The 18,102-nt window shown below is 35.0% G+C and overlaps 1 protein-coding gene across 4 annotated transcripts in view; it reads right to left on the bottom strand.

Annotated features, from left to right (window-relative positions):
* Positions 1 to 18,102, bottom strand: part of HYCC1 (hyccin PI4KA lipid kinase complex subunit 1) — an 84,804-nt gene that overhangs the window by 28,098 nt on the left and 38,604 nt on the right. For all 4 annotated transcript variants that reach the window (XR_014326445.1, XM_082846371.1, XM_082846373.1 and 1 more), the window contains exons 3-7: positions 13,287 to 13,388; positions 7,407 to 7,586; positions 6,470 to 6,550; positions 5,860 to 5,975; positions 5,391 to 5,486 (exon numbers count right to left, since the gene is read on the bottom strand). Coding sequence is in view for 3 of the 4 variants with exons in the window: in XM_082846371.1 (XP_082702497.1) it covers positions 5,391 to 5,486; positions 5,860 to 5,975; positions 6,470 to 6,550; positions 7,407 to 7,586; positions 13,287 to 13,388 (575 nt within the window). In the remaining variant the exon portion in view is untranslated. The remainder of the gene's footprint in view (positions 1 to 5,390; positions 5,487 to 5,859; positions 5,976 to 6,469; positions 6,551 to 7,406; positions 7,587 to 13,286; positions 13,389 to 18,102) is intronic.

The raw sequence follows: 18,102 nt of genomic DNA, 5'->3' as shown, positions 1-18,102 counted from the left end.
GAAAAAAACACCAAAGTTCCTGACCTCATGATATTCCAGCAGTTGACAGGCTACACCAAGTGAACAAACAAGGTAATAACAGTGTTATAAGTGCTAAAAGGAAATAAACTGGGGTGGGAAGGTGCTACTATAGAAAAGATGATAATGGAAGATCTCTCCAAGGAGGTAACATTGAGCTGAAACCCAAAATAATCTAGTGCTAGCCAGCTGCAGCATAACTCATAATGGCAACTCTTTACCCTCTTTTCTCCAGTCCTTTTTTTTTTTTTTAAATAATTAATTTTTGGCTGCTTTGGTTCTTCATTGCTGTGCGCAGCTTTCTCTAGTTGCGGTGAGCGGGGGCTACTCTTCGTTGCGGTGCACGGGCTTCTCGTTGCGGTGGTTTCCCTTGTTGTGGAGCATGGGCTCTAGGCGCACGGGCTTCAGCAGTTGCGGCACGTGGGCTCAGTAGTTATGGCTCGCGGGCTCTAGAGCACAGGCTCAGTAGTTGTGGTGCACGGGCTTAGTTGCTCCGCAGCATGTGGGATCTTCCCGCACCAGGGATCGAACCCGTGTCCCCTGCACTGGCAGGCAGATTCTTAACCACTGCGCCACCAGGGAAGCCCTCTCCAGTCCTTGCTTTTAATAATTAAGAATTCTGATTTACTCAACAGTACTCTGAATGCTCTCTTCAAAGATATTCTTTTCGCACAGATCCTTCACTGAATTTACATAAAACGCAGAACAAAGCAAAAACAATCAACAAAGCTACATGTCACATGAATGCCTGACTCCTCTGTTCATCAGAGGGTATCCTGAAGTTGCCTGACTTCCCTTTACAAATCCAAAACATAAGGACTCGACCTTACGAAAGAGCAGCTGAGTGGCCTAACCTCCACTGCTATATTAAACTTACTCTGCAGTCACATATAGGTATCTCCCAAATTCACAAACCATGATAAAATAAAATTCCTTTTAGAAGGCATATTTGTCAATACATTTCTGGAAGAAGTTCTAAGTATCAATTTGTAAGTGAGGGAAACTACTGCCATGATTCTCATTCTCTGTTGAGAGATACTATCTCTTTCTTAGACTGAGAGAAAACCTGTGAGATTGTTCTCAATATACTGAATTACAAACCACAAAATGATTAGAAAGCCCAATTCCAGTGGGGCTGACTGGAGAGAGTATTTATTTAGAACTTAAAGTAGAAAAGTAAATAGATTAACTACTACCATTAGATCATCAGACCAGTGAGTAGAAACTAGCTAGAAAAAAAGGGAAACAATGATTTTTCTATTTTTTAACTTGAGAAATATTTAAAATTTGGTCCAGTTCTATTTCGTATCCATCTGGATAAAATACATAGACTATGAAATAAAACTAACCAATTTCAAAACCTCTTCCTTTTCTGCTCTGCTTTTTAAATAGTGAGGAGAGGGGAGGTGAGAAGGCCAGGAGAGCAGAAAAAGTGGGGGAATAAGGGAGAAAAGAGAAAATGGAAGAAATTCCTACACAGTAATGAGTACTTTTCTGTTCTCATGCTTCTGCTCTTTGAAATTAGGAGCCTAATAAAGGCTGCATCTTCTATCACTTTCCTCAAGAGAATAACATATACAAAAATAGTGCTCAAGTTGCTGGAGAAGAGATTATTTCAGATGGGTTGTAAAGGAAGGATGGAGAAGATTTACAATGGTGGAAAGGTGTACAAAGTAAATAATAAGCAATGAAAAGTCAACTGTAGGTTCTTTCAACAGGGAATTTCCTAGTATAAGATATGCTCTAGAACAGCTGGCAACTGCAAACAAGTGGGAAAAAAGAAAGAGCGGCTGTGTATCTAGAGTGAACATGTGTGTTCATCATTGGGGTGCTAGCTGTCATTTATTGAATGATAACAAAGTGACATACACTGTGCTAAGAGCTTGTTCTCTCTCTCTCTCTCTCTCTCATTTTATCAGGCAGGAAAATTAATCCACAAGATGGTTTATTTGCACAAACCTGTCCCTAATAGACAGAAAACAAGAAGAAATCTTTTCAGTGGTCAGGAAGGCTGATTTAGGAATCAAGAGTGGGTCAGTGTTTCATTACAGGTTCACAGGAACAAATACACTGATCAAGAATCCCTAGCAGTACATATTCAAGTCAGTCACCGAGGTGACTCACCAAGTGAACAAAATCAGGACAGTCCCTTAGACAATGGGGGAAAATTTAATTTACAGCTTAGTACAGTTTCATCTTTAATATTTATATTCTACATCAAAAGGCAAGATAAGCCATTTCTTAAACACAATTGTATTAAAAGAGATGCTCAAAAAAGAAAAAAAAAAGAAAAAACTATTTCCCCAAATTTAGAGGACTTAGGAATATACTAATAAAACTTACTTGTAGTATTGGTGGGTATGTTGCTTTTAGGAGGGCCATATGTAATATTTAGTACTAGCAGAAAATAAAAACTTGTTGACTAAAACTCAGTCTACCTCTTGCCTCCTTTCAGATCTCTCTTCTAGTGGTCCATGCACATATGCAGGAGGAAAACACAGGCTATCAAGCTGGCCATCAGTCTGCTTACAGTTAACTGAAGCAAAGCTTATAGTTAACTGAACAGATTTTTGACCAGTAGAATAGATTTGTATGTATGCGTGGAGGGTGGGAAGTGTCCAGGATTGTTTTAATTCCACGATTCATTACAATCAGAAGGTTAAAACAAGAACAGAACACATTTGTCACTGAACATAGCTCAGGTATTCCACAAAATTTTTCTGGTTGTATTTATGTGTCCTTCCTCCTAGATAACCCAGTCTATCATTTTGGTATAATTATCATCAACAACCAAACTAATCGGCAATCTGAAACAACTGCCACATGGCCAAAACAACTTGATTAGCCATAACACAGTGTGATCACTTTATTTTATTCTTCAGGAAAACCTGCACCAGGACTAAGATCATGAGGAATCTCTTGTACTTTTAACTATCATAATCATTTATAACTTACTTATCACCATAGTTCTATAACTAATTTTCCTTCCATAGCTCTGGACTAGGCTTTGCTTGATTAGATACTAGTGCTTTCTAGTTCTTTGCTATACATCTTTAAAGTGTACACCTTAATTAGAATATTTGATAAATGATTAAGGGAATCCAGAGTTAAGAGAAATAAATAACTAGATTTTAAACTATTGAGAATACAGTAATAGGGAATCTAAAACAAAAACAAACTAAAAAAGATGGAAACGATAAATTTGATGGAGTTCCTATTACATCATGTTCTGTGGCTTAAGAGTTAGCATTATTAAATAGTTTAAGTCTTTTGAATTACATAGATCTCTTTCCTCCCTCATTTTCTTATAGCTAGTGAGTATACAAGAGTTTTTCTTGTGGCATAGAATTAATGTAATATGTTTCTACTAAAACCTTCCTCGGCCAAAATCCTATAGCTAGTTTTCAAGTAATCGGTGTTTCTATTTGTTTTCAAAACCAGCTCTTACTTGTGTTCTTAAAGGATAATCTAAGTCCCTGGTTAGTTAAATTGATATATTAGCAATTTTCTACCCAGAACATAAAAGTAATTATACTGAAGATAGTGCATTCGAATTACACAGGACAGAAACCAGTGACACATGTTCTTTCCTAACTTTGCCATCAGTCATTTCAGGAAAACATCAACAGTGGTCCTTATTTAGGAAGTTGTGTTAGAACATTTGTATGTATTAGAACGTTAGAGCTTCAAGCATATTAGAATATTCCTGGGTCCTACCATCTAAAATACTGCTTTAAAGTAGTGTGTTTTAAGCTCTACAGGTGAAAAGTTCCTGCATCTAACTACTCCTGAAGCCAATGTTTCTGAAGTGTTGGTTCTTACACTCATTTTAGTGCATAACAACATTTTCACTGGACCATAATGCAATGAGAAACAAGGAATGCTAAACATCTCACTTTTGGCTTATAAACTGTTGTCCTTCCCTTCCATTCTACCCCTTTTGGGTGTTAAAATACTCTCCCCTTTCATTAAATAATGTTGATGGTAGATATTTATAATACAATGACTTGACAGAAGACAAAGTCGGCAACACCATGTAAATACCCACTTCAGCTTTCTTGAAATTTTACAGATCTGTGAAATTCAAAAACTCTGGGCACCTCTGCCTTTAAAATATTTAAAACAAGAAACATATTAGAAAGAGTAAGTGAGAGAGATGGCACACTGGTACCATCTTCTAAGGTGCAGCAAACGTACTTGTGCTCCAATTCAGGAAATATCTGAATGACTCTCCACTTCTCTATCTTCTCTAATAAGCCCCCTGCCTTGTTACCTCCCTCTCCCTCTCCCTGGTCCTGTGTGGTTTTCTATCTTATTCAATAGAATCAATTTAGGTTTTTTGTTTGTTTTGTTTTGACTTCATTTCTAAGTATTGCTCTATGCACCCTCCGTCTTACTAACTTTCCAAAGCTACATTTTCTAAATAAGTTTCCCAAATCTAAATTATTTTACAAGTTCCTTAATTCTATATTTTCCCTTATTTACTTGAATTACCAAAGGCATTTTCTCTGCCTTGTTTTTTTTGTTTTCTTTTGTTTTTGTTTTTTTAAAAAAAGGTAACAGGGTCTTCCCTGGTGGTCCAGAGGTTAGGACTCCTCGTTTTCACTGCTGAGGGTGCAGGTTCAGTCCCTGGTTGGGGAACTAAGATCCCACAAGCCATGCAGTGCGGACAAAAAAAAAAAAAAAGTAACATCTTCAACATAGAAAATGTAGAGAATGACAGAAAAATCACACAGGAAAAAAATTAAAATAAACTATAATTCCACCAAGTAGATATAACTATTGCTAATATTCTGGTCATATTCAGTCAACGCTGGAATCACACCATATATACTATCATTAAGTACTCTTTTAAATCAGAATTCTTAAATATATGCATAGTATACACAAGGATTACCATAATTTACTTAACCAAGCTCTTGGCTAAATTTTTTTTAACACGAAAAGTTTAAAAACCAGTATCTCTTACTTCCTTCTTGGTACCAAATTAGAGCACAAAGAAGATAACTACCTAGATAGATAGATAGATAGATAAACAGACAGATAAAAAAGCAAACAAAACAGAAACCAACCACATGCCAAAAACTGAAAGGTCATAATAGTTCCATTCTTTTAATTATACAGTATGATCCTTTTCTAATTAAATATTCTATTGAAATGTTATTCAGCTTTACCCGCTTCACTGTGTTTTTTTGTGACTTCATTGTGCTTTTAGGGAGCTTTCTGTATGTCAACTACGTGGAGCTTTATATTAACCTATTTAGTGTTTCAAGCAAATGATTAAACAAAACAAAAATAACTTAGATATGTAACAAACTAGCAATCCTAGATTCACATATTTCAATACTAAAAACATTTGAATTTTAATTTACCTTGAACAAATTTGACACAGTGACTGAAGAGAAACACTGGGCATATAAGTTAGGGCAGCATTGTAACACAACAAAAGGAATGTCAACACTTCAAACCTAAAGATAAACCAAAAGAATATTTACAAATCTTGAGAATTCTTAGAAGTCAACTGTAATTAAGCAAGCATTGGGGAGGGATATTATGTTACAAAACAGACCTGTACAATATAATCACACCAATAAGAATACAAAACTGAAAGAAAAAAGTAACAGTCATATGAAAATTATCTTAAAAATTCAATGTTCCAGATGACATCTGAAGCAAAGTGTAAGTGACAAATCGGGAAGATGTGTTTTTCTCTTGTATAAAATGACTCAACATTTTAAAAATTGTTACATACAACTCATTAAACATTATTTATAAATCTACTGAAATAATTTCTTAAAAAATTAGCATGGTACAATAGCAGGTTATGTCTCCACAGTATACCTATTCTGTGCTGTCAGCATCTCCCTTTGGGGGTGAGGTCCGCTGTACACAACTTTTGACAAGCCATGCTGGGATAGGGCGCTCTCGGTCAGAGCCATGGACCCAATGCTGGAAGGCTAAAGAAAAGACATGTGAATAAAGAAAAAACCATTCTGTTGAAGATATGGTATTTAGAATATATACACCAGTAAGAATGACTGCCATGAACATCATACATCTTGGAAATACTCAGATTGCCTACTAAGTATTCTGCTCAAAGATTTAACAAATAATTAAAAACAAAATAGAAATACAAAATAGTTTAACTTTAAAAATTCTACCCCAGAAATACATAATTGCCACACATAAAAAATCTAATCTTATCTGTCAGGAGAAGGGGAGAACATTTCAAAATGAATACTTTTAATAGATCTTTTAAAATCAGGTTTTAGTTTAATGATTTTGATTGCCCATTTTTACTTTGGGAATAGCCAATACTTTGTGTGGTGTTTTATACTTTTTAAGGCACTAATAAACGGATAAAATTTTTTGTCTCAATAACCAGACCCTAATTTATAGCAACTTCAAATCTTAGGACCAATAAACTTACTTTGATAAAAATGTCACTTACCTCATGATATACAGATGGTTTGGATAAAGATGGAATCGTAAAACTCAATACTTTGCTATGTCCCTGTTTGTCAACTATTTCCTACAAAAGTGAAAGAAAATATCTTACAATATTTATTTTTTACACATAAATTTAAAAGCTGAATTTAAACTGTTAGTCTAAAAAAAAAAAAGACCTGAGAAGAAAGGAATTTTAAATTCAGCTAAAATCTTAAACTATGATAATCCATTATTCACAAATACTAGGAGTTAACCTTCTCCTTAAAATGTAAGTAACATAGTTTTAAGGATGAAATACAGATGTAGTGTGGTAATAATCATTGATTTTTTCTCATGTAAAAAGTTCTACTTTCTAAATCAATTAACATAGTCATGAAATACATTATGAAATGACCCTTAAATTATTTTTTCCACTTTAGAAAGTACAAACCTTAAGTATGTATCTAGAATATTGTACTATTTAATATACAAACACTATTAGTAATGCAAACTATATATTTTAAATGAATGGTGTGAAGTCTGGAGACAGTCCAGATTTTACAGAATTATTATTGGTAGATATTAGACTAGATCTTTTCTCCCAAACTTTCTGTGAAGGTCACAATAGACAATTTATAGACAGTGGATTTTAAGTTTAAAAAATTGAAAACTCAACACTGGTATTTTCAGATACCTCCATAAAATCATTTAAATGGACTGATTTTTAGTCTCCAATCAATCAAAAAATGTATATTTACATAATTGTATGTATGCCCATATAGCCTTCAACCTCCAGAAAGTTATTTTTGGGAGAATGAGCTACGAGTCATTTGATGTATTAAAAATAAATATTAGCTTTACTAAAATGAAAAATAGTTGCCATTATGTATTCATTTTTGTTGAAAGGGTTATATGCTTGGCTTTTGTCAGAAAACATTTTAACTATATTAAATACAAACCAAATTGTAAACCCCTAGGAGAAGAGCTTCAATGCATCCACTGCTATGCACATTTCTGCTGGCTGAGATGGCAAGGTAGCACCAAATCAGTTCTGGAAGAAACTGCAGTGTAAATCGAAGCAACTGCTCCTCTCCGCTGCGATAGAATTCAAAGAGCTGGTGACAGACAGGTTCTAGCAACTGCAAGAAAGACAAAATATTAATTCAAGGACTGGACTGTATTTGAATGACACTGACGTATTAAATATAAAAGGTTTTCCCTGATTGGTAATTACTGAAATATACAAATGTTTCCATTTTTTGGAAACACAAAACTATTCACAGCTAAGCTATTTAGTAATGAACTCTAGTGGAAGGCCAAACTGCAAACTAAGTGTATACTGAAGCACTTTATAAACTCTAAAACATTCTGTAACTCGAAGGTAGTATTGTTATTAAAACCGTATCTTTTAAAATTCCTGAAATAGATAGGTTGTGAGAAGTTTCTTCCTGAATGTCCTTGCTTCCAGATAAAACATGTCAATATAAATGATTGGCTACAGGGTTGGAGAAATTGAAATGGGAGTCCTAGGGAGTTACTGTCTCATTGCCCTCCTGAGTTATAACTAGGCAGCATGGGACAGCAATGACCAGTATGTGGAGGGAGAAGCTGAATAATATAAAGCCCCTAGGTCTAGTTTCTTACTGTAACCATGGTTAATTCCCCTGGATGATCTAAACGTTGCTATCATTTTATTTTAAACTTGATTTGGACTTACTGATAGCCTTTTTTTCCCCCCACCACACTCCCCAGTTACCCAGTTAACAGAGCTGACTGTATCTTTATAACAGACATTTTTTTAAAAAATCAGAAAGTCAAGATAAGAGACTCTTATAGGTAAGTATTATCTTAAAGCATATATAATCACACACAAGTCATTAACGAATATGTCAGGGCTACTTTTCAAACAAGCAGGCTACTATTATATTTTAAGCGAATGGGAGTTCATTCACTTCACTAACTTAGGCAATAGATTGACGTCAATTTACAAAACAGATTTTCTACTGCCAATAATTGGAATGAACAGGAACTAAAGTGGATGTTTTGATTTCAAAAAAGTTCAATATGTAAAGCAAACCGGGTATAATTAAAGTCAGTATTATAGAAAAAGTTATACTTTAATAAATATTGACTAAATCAAACTGGTCTTTCCTATTGAAAAACTATCTTCTGACAGTTAAGGAACATTTTTCCACTCTCAGAATGGTCATCAGAGTGCAACAGATGTCCACTGTGGCATGGCAAAGGCAAAAGGAAACTGGAGGGTCAGAGGCAAAGTAACCCCATTCACAGATAGCAAGGAAAGTTTTTAGGGTAGGAATTTGGAAGAATGGAGAGGGGGATGGTGGAAGAAAGACTGGTAGGGGAATGTTTAGCTTTCAGGGTGGAGTTTTAAAATTTCTTTGTGGACCAGGGTCGATAATCCTGTACTGTGGTGTAATATCGGTCTTCTCTAAATACCACGGAAAGCTTTGATTAAATCAATTAATATAGTCTAAAAATTATTTGCAAACTTGTGAAACTTTATGCTGAAAATTTATTCAATAGGCTGCATGAACACATAATCAATTTTAATCAAAACACTCCAAAAGGCCTTTTAAACTGGTTTAAAATCTAAAATTAAATGGAGTTTTGGTTTATGAAAGCAGAACCAAATGAAGACAGATTCAAAAGGGATGCAGAAGTTATATATTGCAATGAGATTAGATGAAATTATGCATATCAAAACACTAGAGGTAAATACCAGTATCTGTGCAGGATTTTACAGCTTGCAAAGTACGTTCACATATATGAACCCATTTAATTCCCACAATATTATATGGTACAATGTCATTACCCTCATGTATACTTTCTACATAAGGAAATTGAGACAAAGAAGCTATCAACTGAAATCAAAAACATCACACAGCCCACGAAAGTCTGACTGAAGGCAAGGCTTTCTAACTCCTTTATAAACATACCTGAAAAATGTCGGAAAAGAATAAAACAATATACAATGTGGGAAACACAAGCAGTGTTTGACTTATCTAACCTGAATATATATATATATATATATTTTTTTTTTTTTTTCAATATGCGGCCTCTCACTGTTGCGGCCTCTCCCACTGCAAAGCACAGGCTGCGGATGCGCAGGCTCAGCGGCCATGGCTCACGGGCCCAGCCGCTCCGCAGCACGTGGGATCCTCCCGGACTGGGGCACGAACCCGCGTCCCCTGCATTGGCAGGCGGACTCTCAACCACTGCGCCACCAGGGAAGCCCTAACCTGAATATATTTGAGACAAGCAATGGAGCATTAGAACATGCTGTATTCCTAGTGTCTTGCTTGAACTTTTGAATTATTTTCTCATGAAAACATTGTTATATTCGGTGGGTAGGTTTCATAATACTGTTAAGAGAGAAATGCACCTCAAGTATATTTTGATGTGCTAAATGGCCTTTTTATGGTCTAATCATCATGTACCTTCTTTCCATTCTAAAATACATTCTGAATTCTGAAACAACTGAGTTACAAATGAACTTTTACAACAATCTATTCTTAAGTAACAAGCTGTATCTTAAGAGAGAATTTTAATGGTAACAGAAATGTATCATAAAAATGCCTTTAAATGACTAAAGCAGGGATAGAAGATGGAAAAGAGCTAAGTTTGGGTAAATTCACAAGAGAATCTTCCAAACTTTTTTTGAATTGAACAGTTACTGAGAATACAGGTAGGAAACAGATACAGAAAAGTTGGAGGGCACTACTCTTCATGTGCCAGTAGCCAATGAACTGACCTCCTCTCACTCTGGGATTGCTATGCCTAGAAGATTTTATGCGGTTTTGTCAAAAAAAACAGCTGGTTTCATAACAGACTTGAGAATTGTTAGCCTCTAATCCTATGCCTATCTTAGTCAATTAAAAGCACTGGTTAAGGAAATTTCATTGTATCCATAAACTGCCTCTTTACAGTTTCTTGAGCCTGCCACACATACCTGCCTCAGGGCCTTTGCACTTACTATTCCCTCTCTGGAAAGCTCTTGCCCCAGTTTAATTTTCTTCCTCTAATTCATTCAGACCTTAATTCAACCATCACCTCCTCAGTCCCAACACATACTTCCCCTACTCTGCTTTATTTATCTTCACAGTTTTATCACTGACATTTTATTATACATTTAGGTATTTGTTTAATGTTTCTTTCACCTACCAGAATACAAGTTTAATCTATAAGAAAAAGAATTTGTTCTGTTTTGTTCACTGCTACATTTCTAAGTGATTTCTGGCACACTATATGTGTTCAATAAATATTTATCAAATGAATTTAACTGAATAATGAAAAAGTACTACTTGTAAAATCCAAATACCAAATTTCCCAGACTTCAAATAACAGCAGAATCAATGTTCCAAATTTCAAAAATGCTAAAAGACAATGACGGCAACTTTTTGGGAATATCTCCACTTTAAGACACAAAATGTTCTAAAGAGCAAAAGGAAGGTTATGATGTTAAAGTAGACACTGCTATATTTTAGAAGCACTTCTAAGTACATTTTTAAAGACTGAGTTGTCTTTTTAAGAATACAGAATACACACTGTCTTTACCACATTCATCAGGCTAAAAACATAAAACAAACTCACATGCAAAACCTCCTAAACCAGTGCTTCTGAAAGTGTGGTCCATGGACTGAAGACCATCTACAAACTGTTACCAGTCCTCAACAATATAAATACAGAAATTGAGAGGAAATATTTAAAAACTTTTATAGCAACTTGATATGGCTGCAATAACCAAGAGGGTGATCAGCAGACTTATTGAACAGAGTATGGATCAGTTAGGGGTTATCAAATTTATGTGGCACCTCGCATGTGATGTGAGTTGCATACTTGTCATACACATTAGGTACACATATTGGTCTGTGAGAGACTGGAAAAAAAATATTAAACTGGTACTTCACCACAAATAGTTTGAGATATACTGCTCTGAGCCATCAGAGCTCACTGTCATCTGAATGAAAGAAATGTTATGAACCAAACTAGCCTATCAGAAATTTACCTCTATCCAAAGCAGCCTGGTTAAAACACACTTCATTAGAGAAATAATTTTTAAGTCTTTCAAAATACTGATCAGTAAATGATAAATAAGACTTAATTTGTTAAAAAAATAATAATAAAGCACACAGCTATGCTTGATCCATTTGGTAAAATAATTCTCAAATAAACATGGAAAACTGTAAGACAGCTTCTACCCAAATACTTCAAAAACTAAAACCCTTCAAGAAAACAAGCTACTATACAAATTAAGAAGCTTTGGGAAGGAGGAAGGTTGCTCTATTTAGTTATTCCAGTTAAAGTTTTTGTCTTGTCAATATAAACCCTAGTCTTTTTTTCAGCACCTAAAATTCATAATCTTTATAATCTTCTTTATGGAATGATCAGTAGAAGCTGGGTTATTCTAGACCCCCTCCAAAAGAGGTTACCTACTCAAATAACAAAAGACTCTAGTTTTGATAGTTTCCTCCCAAAGGCATATAGGTCCACATAGGACTAGACGCCAGGGTGTAAGTTGTTTTACCCCTAGATAATAGGACTAGTGGTCTTAGAGCCTATCGTTTCACCTACCAAACTCAAGTATAAAAAGAATGCATACCTCATACTCCTCCTCTCTACTCCACCTCTTTCCATTCCCACTGACACTGCCCTAGTTCAGGTTCTCAACAGCCCTCCTACACTGTTGTCATAGCCTCCTAGTCTTCTTGCTTTCATTTTTTCCATTCTCCAATCTGTCCTCCACATAGCCACCTTCCTAAAACAATCAACTGGTCAAGTCATCAGCGCAAAAAAAGTCTAACCTGCTTATGATGGAATTCTAGGCCCGCCATGGTTACAACCTAAACCTACCTTTCCAGCTTCAGTTCCCAACAGTCTTTCATCTCTTGTTAACTACTGCATTAGCCTATTTGCTTTTATCTGAATGCCATGCCTTCTGATTTTCCTCACTATTTCCAATCCTTACCTATTATATTTCTACTATGAATGGTGGGATTTATAAGCACCAGAATCTGGAGTATAGATCATTTTGTCACCTTCAAAGTAAACTTGCTATCTAAAAAAGAAAAGGAAATGCGGGGTGGGGTGGAGGGGCACGCAGAGAAAAGAAGAAAGGACTGGGAAAAACACCAGCAGGACCAAACTACTTGCTACTCTTCAAATTCCGCATAATTTCTCAGGCCTCCATATACTATCCCTACAGCTTGGAATGTCCTTTTACTTTCCACACCTGGAAAACATGTGCAAATCCATCTAGACTTAGTTAGGCATTGCCTTGAAAGCATGTATTTACATATTTCCTCCCTTTCCTCTTATGGGATAAAGACCATGTGCTACTCATCTTTGATTTTCTGTTGCCTAGCACTGCAGCTGGCTCATAATGGGCACACAAATATTTGCTGAATGAATAAATGAATGCAGTGACCCAGACTTTCCAAGGCTATCTCCAGCAAGATAGATATATAGATAGACAGATACCTACATACATAATGCATAGGTAGATGAGCAGGAACATGTTCAGAGGTGGCTTTGGAATATGGTAATAATTCTATTTCTTGGTCTGGGTGATGGTACACCGGAGCTCATTTTATTATAATTTTTTTTATTCTGCCATTTTTCTGCACATAAAGTATTCTTCTCTTATCCCTCTATCCACTTCTCAAAAGTAATCAGCTAAACACTCCAGAATATATATTACAAGTCTTTAAACTATACTTTTCTTACCCTTTTTAATATATGTGTTATTTTTCACAGTAACAAATTAAAAAATCAATCAAATGAATACTATTAGCACAATAAACTGTTAGAGTACTTACCTCACTTTGTGGCTCCTGGATAACTTTATAGAGAGATGAAACTAAAGAACTCTTGTCTTTCAAATTTGTAGCATAATTTGGTAAAGATGTTTCTGGTAGTGTCTAAACAAATTTTAAAAAATACATTTTATTTTTATGAAATGTCCAGAACAGACAAATCCAAATACAGAAAGCAGACTAGTTGTTGCCAGAGACTGGGGGACAGGGAATTGGGAGAAGGAAGAATTGGGAGTGACTAACCAGGTATGGAGTTTCTTTTGGAGGTGATGGAAATGTCCTAGGATTAGATGCTTGTGTTAGTGGCACAACATTGTAAAACCACTAAAAACCACTGTATTTTCATCTTAAAATAGTGAATTTTTCATTATGTGAATTATATCTCAACAAAAAAATTGTAAAACTAAAATAAAAGATATATTTAATCCTCAACATCAACAGGGACATAAATTAACATTCAGCACTTCATCTTTGATCACAGTTTGGGGTTAGAAATAAGAATACAAATCATTTGTAAAGCCAGAGATACATTTTTTGTAGCATTATACAGGTTATCAATCTTATTAGGAGTATTTTATCCTGTTTCTTAATAAACATGTTATATAAGGATCTAATGTTTCAAACCTTAAAGCCACAGCTCATCTATCAAAGTAACTCCTGAGTTACATGTTGTGACTGTTAAGTAAGACTGTTCTACTTTACAGAATTGGGGGGAAATTTTTTACTTCTCAGAACTGGAGAAAAAGATAGTCATACTACCAACAAACTAGTGTTCTTAATTCCATTTAAAATAGCAGCAACTAATCACAGAGCCACCCTTTCAGAAAGGACACTATGACCAGAGAGGAATGGGAAGAGATAAAACTCCAGTAGTAAGTCAGACGGTTTAGGATAAAAGTAGTAGGGAAATCTGAAGAAAAACAAAAAAACAAAAACCCACTTCATCATAACAAATGATAAAAACCTATCCTTCTAGAGTATACCCCTTCCTTAACAACTTCTGTCTCCCAAGTCATTATTTTTTCCCATGAAAATTATTTCTATCAATCAACCAATTAATCAACAATGTTAATCCTGCAGTAGATATAATGTCTCAAGATATTGCTAACAGTCATGCCAAGATATACACTATTTCTTACATGTCCCATATCCTAGTATTTCATGATTTAAAATGGGTTATGGTTAGTGTATATAGGTGGGTGTGTGCATAAATAGACACAGAAAATTAAACAGCATTAATTTTTATAATAAGGACATTTCGTTCATTTTTACCCTACTGTGAACTCCTTGAGGGCAAGAACTATCTTATCTCTCCATCCACAGCATACAGCACAAAGTCTCGTACTCAAATCTTTGCTGAAGACATTTATATAGATGAACAAAATAAGAAATAAATACTGTCACTGTTTACTCTTCAGTAGATTCTTTAAAAATAGGTCACATTTCACCTTAGGATATATGAGTGAATAGCTTCTTTTTTTAATTTATTAAGATAGTTTTGTTTACCAGAATGGTAAGTAAATGTGAACTATCTGGGAACCTTCCACAATTCTTCCAGGGTTGGGGGGGGGGACGGAAGCTGGGAGTTTCACTGCAGCTGCTTACACAAAGAGGAGATTAGGGCTTTCTTCAGTATTTCAAAAGCATGTAGCAAAAGATCTCCAGGCAACATTCCATTTCCGTTATTTGATCAAGAGTAAACCTAATATTGATGGAATTTATATAAAAGGGAATAATAGTCAAATAAACAACAGATTTCCAATCACCTGAATGATAACGAACCTAAGTATACATGTAAAACACATTAATATATGTGTGTATGTGCACACGTGCACACGCGTGTCTAAACATAAAATTTTAAACCAAGTGAATTGAAAAATAAATCTTAAAAAATGATTAGTGAATTGAAAGATTATTACATACACTATCTAGGCTAAAACTGGAAGAGTCATTAAAAATGTGAACTACAATTTTCAGTTTATGTACCAATTAACCCTCATGAGGTAAAATACCTTTTGTGAAACAGCCAAAAGCAAAAGGACAGCTCTTTTCTGAAAAGACAAGTTCTAGAAAATATCCTGGGCCTAGGCTACTACTGCTAAATGAGAGGAAGGATCTCCCAAAAATTAGTGTAGTGAACTATTATATTTTATCACAATTCTGTCATTATTTCATTTTGTGAATGTGGGAAAAGTTACTTTTGTCTATAGAAGGATAGAAAATACAATTGCTGTGTTTATGAACAGTGCTTTGAAAACCTTAAGATCTAAAAGAGCCTATGGATTTAAATACTATGACAGCAAACCTTTAAATTTTCTTACACTGTACTAGTTCAAAGGTACTTGCCTTCTTAAATACCAGCTAAGCTTTCTCACTTTTTAGAAGGCAGAACTGGAGACAAAAGAAGTTATAACGGGACATTATGGTAGGAAATTAGTCTTGGCAAAATTTGAAGAAGACAGATGCTTCATACTAAAGTATCATTTGGCAGATGGCTTTTATAAAATATAAGGAAGTGATATGGGTTGGGTGGAAGAGAATTAATGAAGATGGACAGATGGGTGGAGAACCAATAAATAAAACAATTCTGACCAACAACATTACACATAACACTAGATTTTGAGTCACATATTGCGATTCAGTGACTACCAGAAAATCAAAAATTTGGCGGATAAATCTACATATAACATTAAGAAAAACACAATACAATCTGAAAAAGATAATATTTTACAAATAAATATTTGTAAAGACAGAGATTGAACTAACTATTCATGAAACCTTAAAATAATGAAGTCTGAGTCTAATTCTCTTTGTTAGTATACTAAGAGAATATTAATGAGGGCCCATAGCTAGAGTAAATACTAGTTTTTCCAAAGGCAAAGAAGAAAAAAGAAATAAAAATTGCCCAAAGCAAACTGCATTGTCTTTGTGCATTTGAGAGAATGTTGAGTGACATTATGAGGTTGGGAGTTCAGACTGTACCCATGGAACAGTGCACAGCTAAAATCATCTTCAAAGACCACCTATTTCAGGTTTTCTGGTGAGGATACTGAGACCCAAAGAAGTTATGTGATTTGTCCAACATCGTAAAACCACCTAGAGGAAAAATTATGATTAGACCAAAGGGTGTCTGACTTCTCAGCCCCATGTACTCTGTACCACTTACTTTATTAATCATGATGACCTTGGCCTTATTGGCACGACGGTTATTAGATTAAACAACCAAGCAGAGGCATAGATAGATGACAGATAGATAGATAGATAGATAGGTAGATAGATAGATGATCCCTAAACTTTATTTCTTAAATATTTTCACCAAAATACATAATTAACATCACAAATCATTTCAAAAGACAATATATTCAATTCTAAAAGTATACTTGGGAGATTTGTTCTCATGCACTTTCCTATCTTCTATCGCTTTTACTATGCTGCTGATTTTGTCTGGTAACCTTAATCTCTTCATCAAATATAAACAGAGCTGAATTCAACACACATTAACACAATTCAAAATAATTTTCAGAAATGCCTACCAAATTAACCAAGGAATAGGAAATATCTTCCCTTATACTTGACAATAATTTAAATCATTTGTTATGTCAAATTGATTGAAAATTGGGTAAATTTAATTTTGGCGGGTTAGGGGAAAGTTAAATAACCTTTTATTTCATGGGGCCCAGGATCTTACTCCCCTCCTCTCAAGGAAAAGTTTCCTTCGCAGGAAGGGAAAGAAATAAACAAAAAGATGGGAAGGGAAGAGAATTAGTCATGATTTTCAGTTATTTGCCTTAATAGTTGATCCTCCCCTAAGCCTCACATCCTTTATCAAGCCCTCTTGACACAACTCCCATAGTAAAGAACGGCTAACTGGCTCTAATTGCTTTTGCAAATTTTACTTCATCATTAATATAAGAATGCCCTAGAAGTGGTATTCAACTGTTAAACTTGACAATTTTAATCAACTTGCCAAAAAAAAAAAAAACATGGTAATGAACCATATTAAACACTCTTGAAGCAGGAAAAAAGCTTAAAAACACAAAGACAACATATGTAAGAAAAAAAGGCACACACCAGATTTAATCAAACTATTAAAATATGTATACTATATACAGTGCCCTTTTATAAGTGCATGTATAACTACATCACTTTATGATGAGTTACGGAATCCATAGAAAGATATTGAATTCATGACTATAAAAGCTGAGAAAATGAAAACCTTTGTCATTCATCAGGATGAGATAACGACGCGTAAGGCCAGCTACAAAATTAACAGGAAGCATTGCTTCTCTCAAGGACATACTGCAGCTAAAAAGTGTCATAACCTCCATTTTTGAATGACTACTGTATTCTTACTCAGTGAGAAGCCTTGTAATCTAAAATCATAGACATCAAGAACTTTGTCATTTAAACATATATCGGTTAAGAATGAAACATCCCACTCTTGGCGGGAGGATCTAAGTCACCTAGACACAGAGAAGCAGGCTTCAGATAAGGGGTTTCTGAACCGAACATTCCACACAGATGTTAACTTTGTAGTTCCCAAGACAACATGACCCTGGGTCCACTTCACAGTCCAGGCCAGATTTTAACCCCATTACACATAGCTCTGCTTTGTTTTGAGTCTATCAAAATACTGTTTCGTTTAAATTTCACCTTTTCTGAAAATCCTATAACAATTTTATTTTTTCCTTTGTTTGGTGAGATGCCTACAGGGTACCTATTGTATAGTCTGCCTCACTGAAACAAGCCAATAAGTCTGACTTTTGTCCGAGGCCTTGGGCTAACTTGGCTGGACAAAAAATGACAATTTCAGCCCAAA

The sequence above is a fragment of the Leucopleurus acutus genome (assembly GCF_964270905.1).
Source record: "Leucopleurus acutus genome assembly, chromosome: 9".
Taxonomy (NCBI): Eukaryota; Metazoa; Chordata; class Mammalia; order Artiodactyla; family Delphinidae; genus Leucopleurus; species Leucopleurus acutus.
This window is presented reverse-complemented; position numbering and strand designations above follow the sequence as displayed.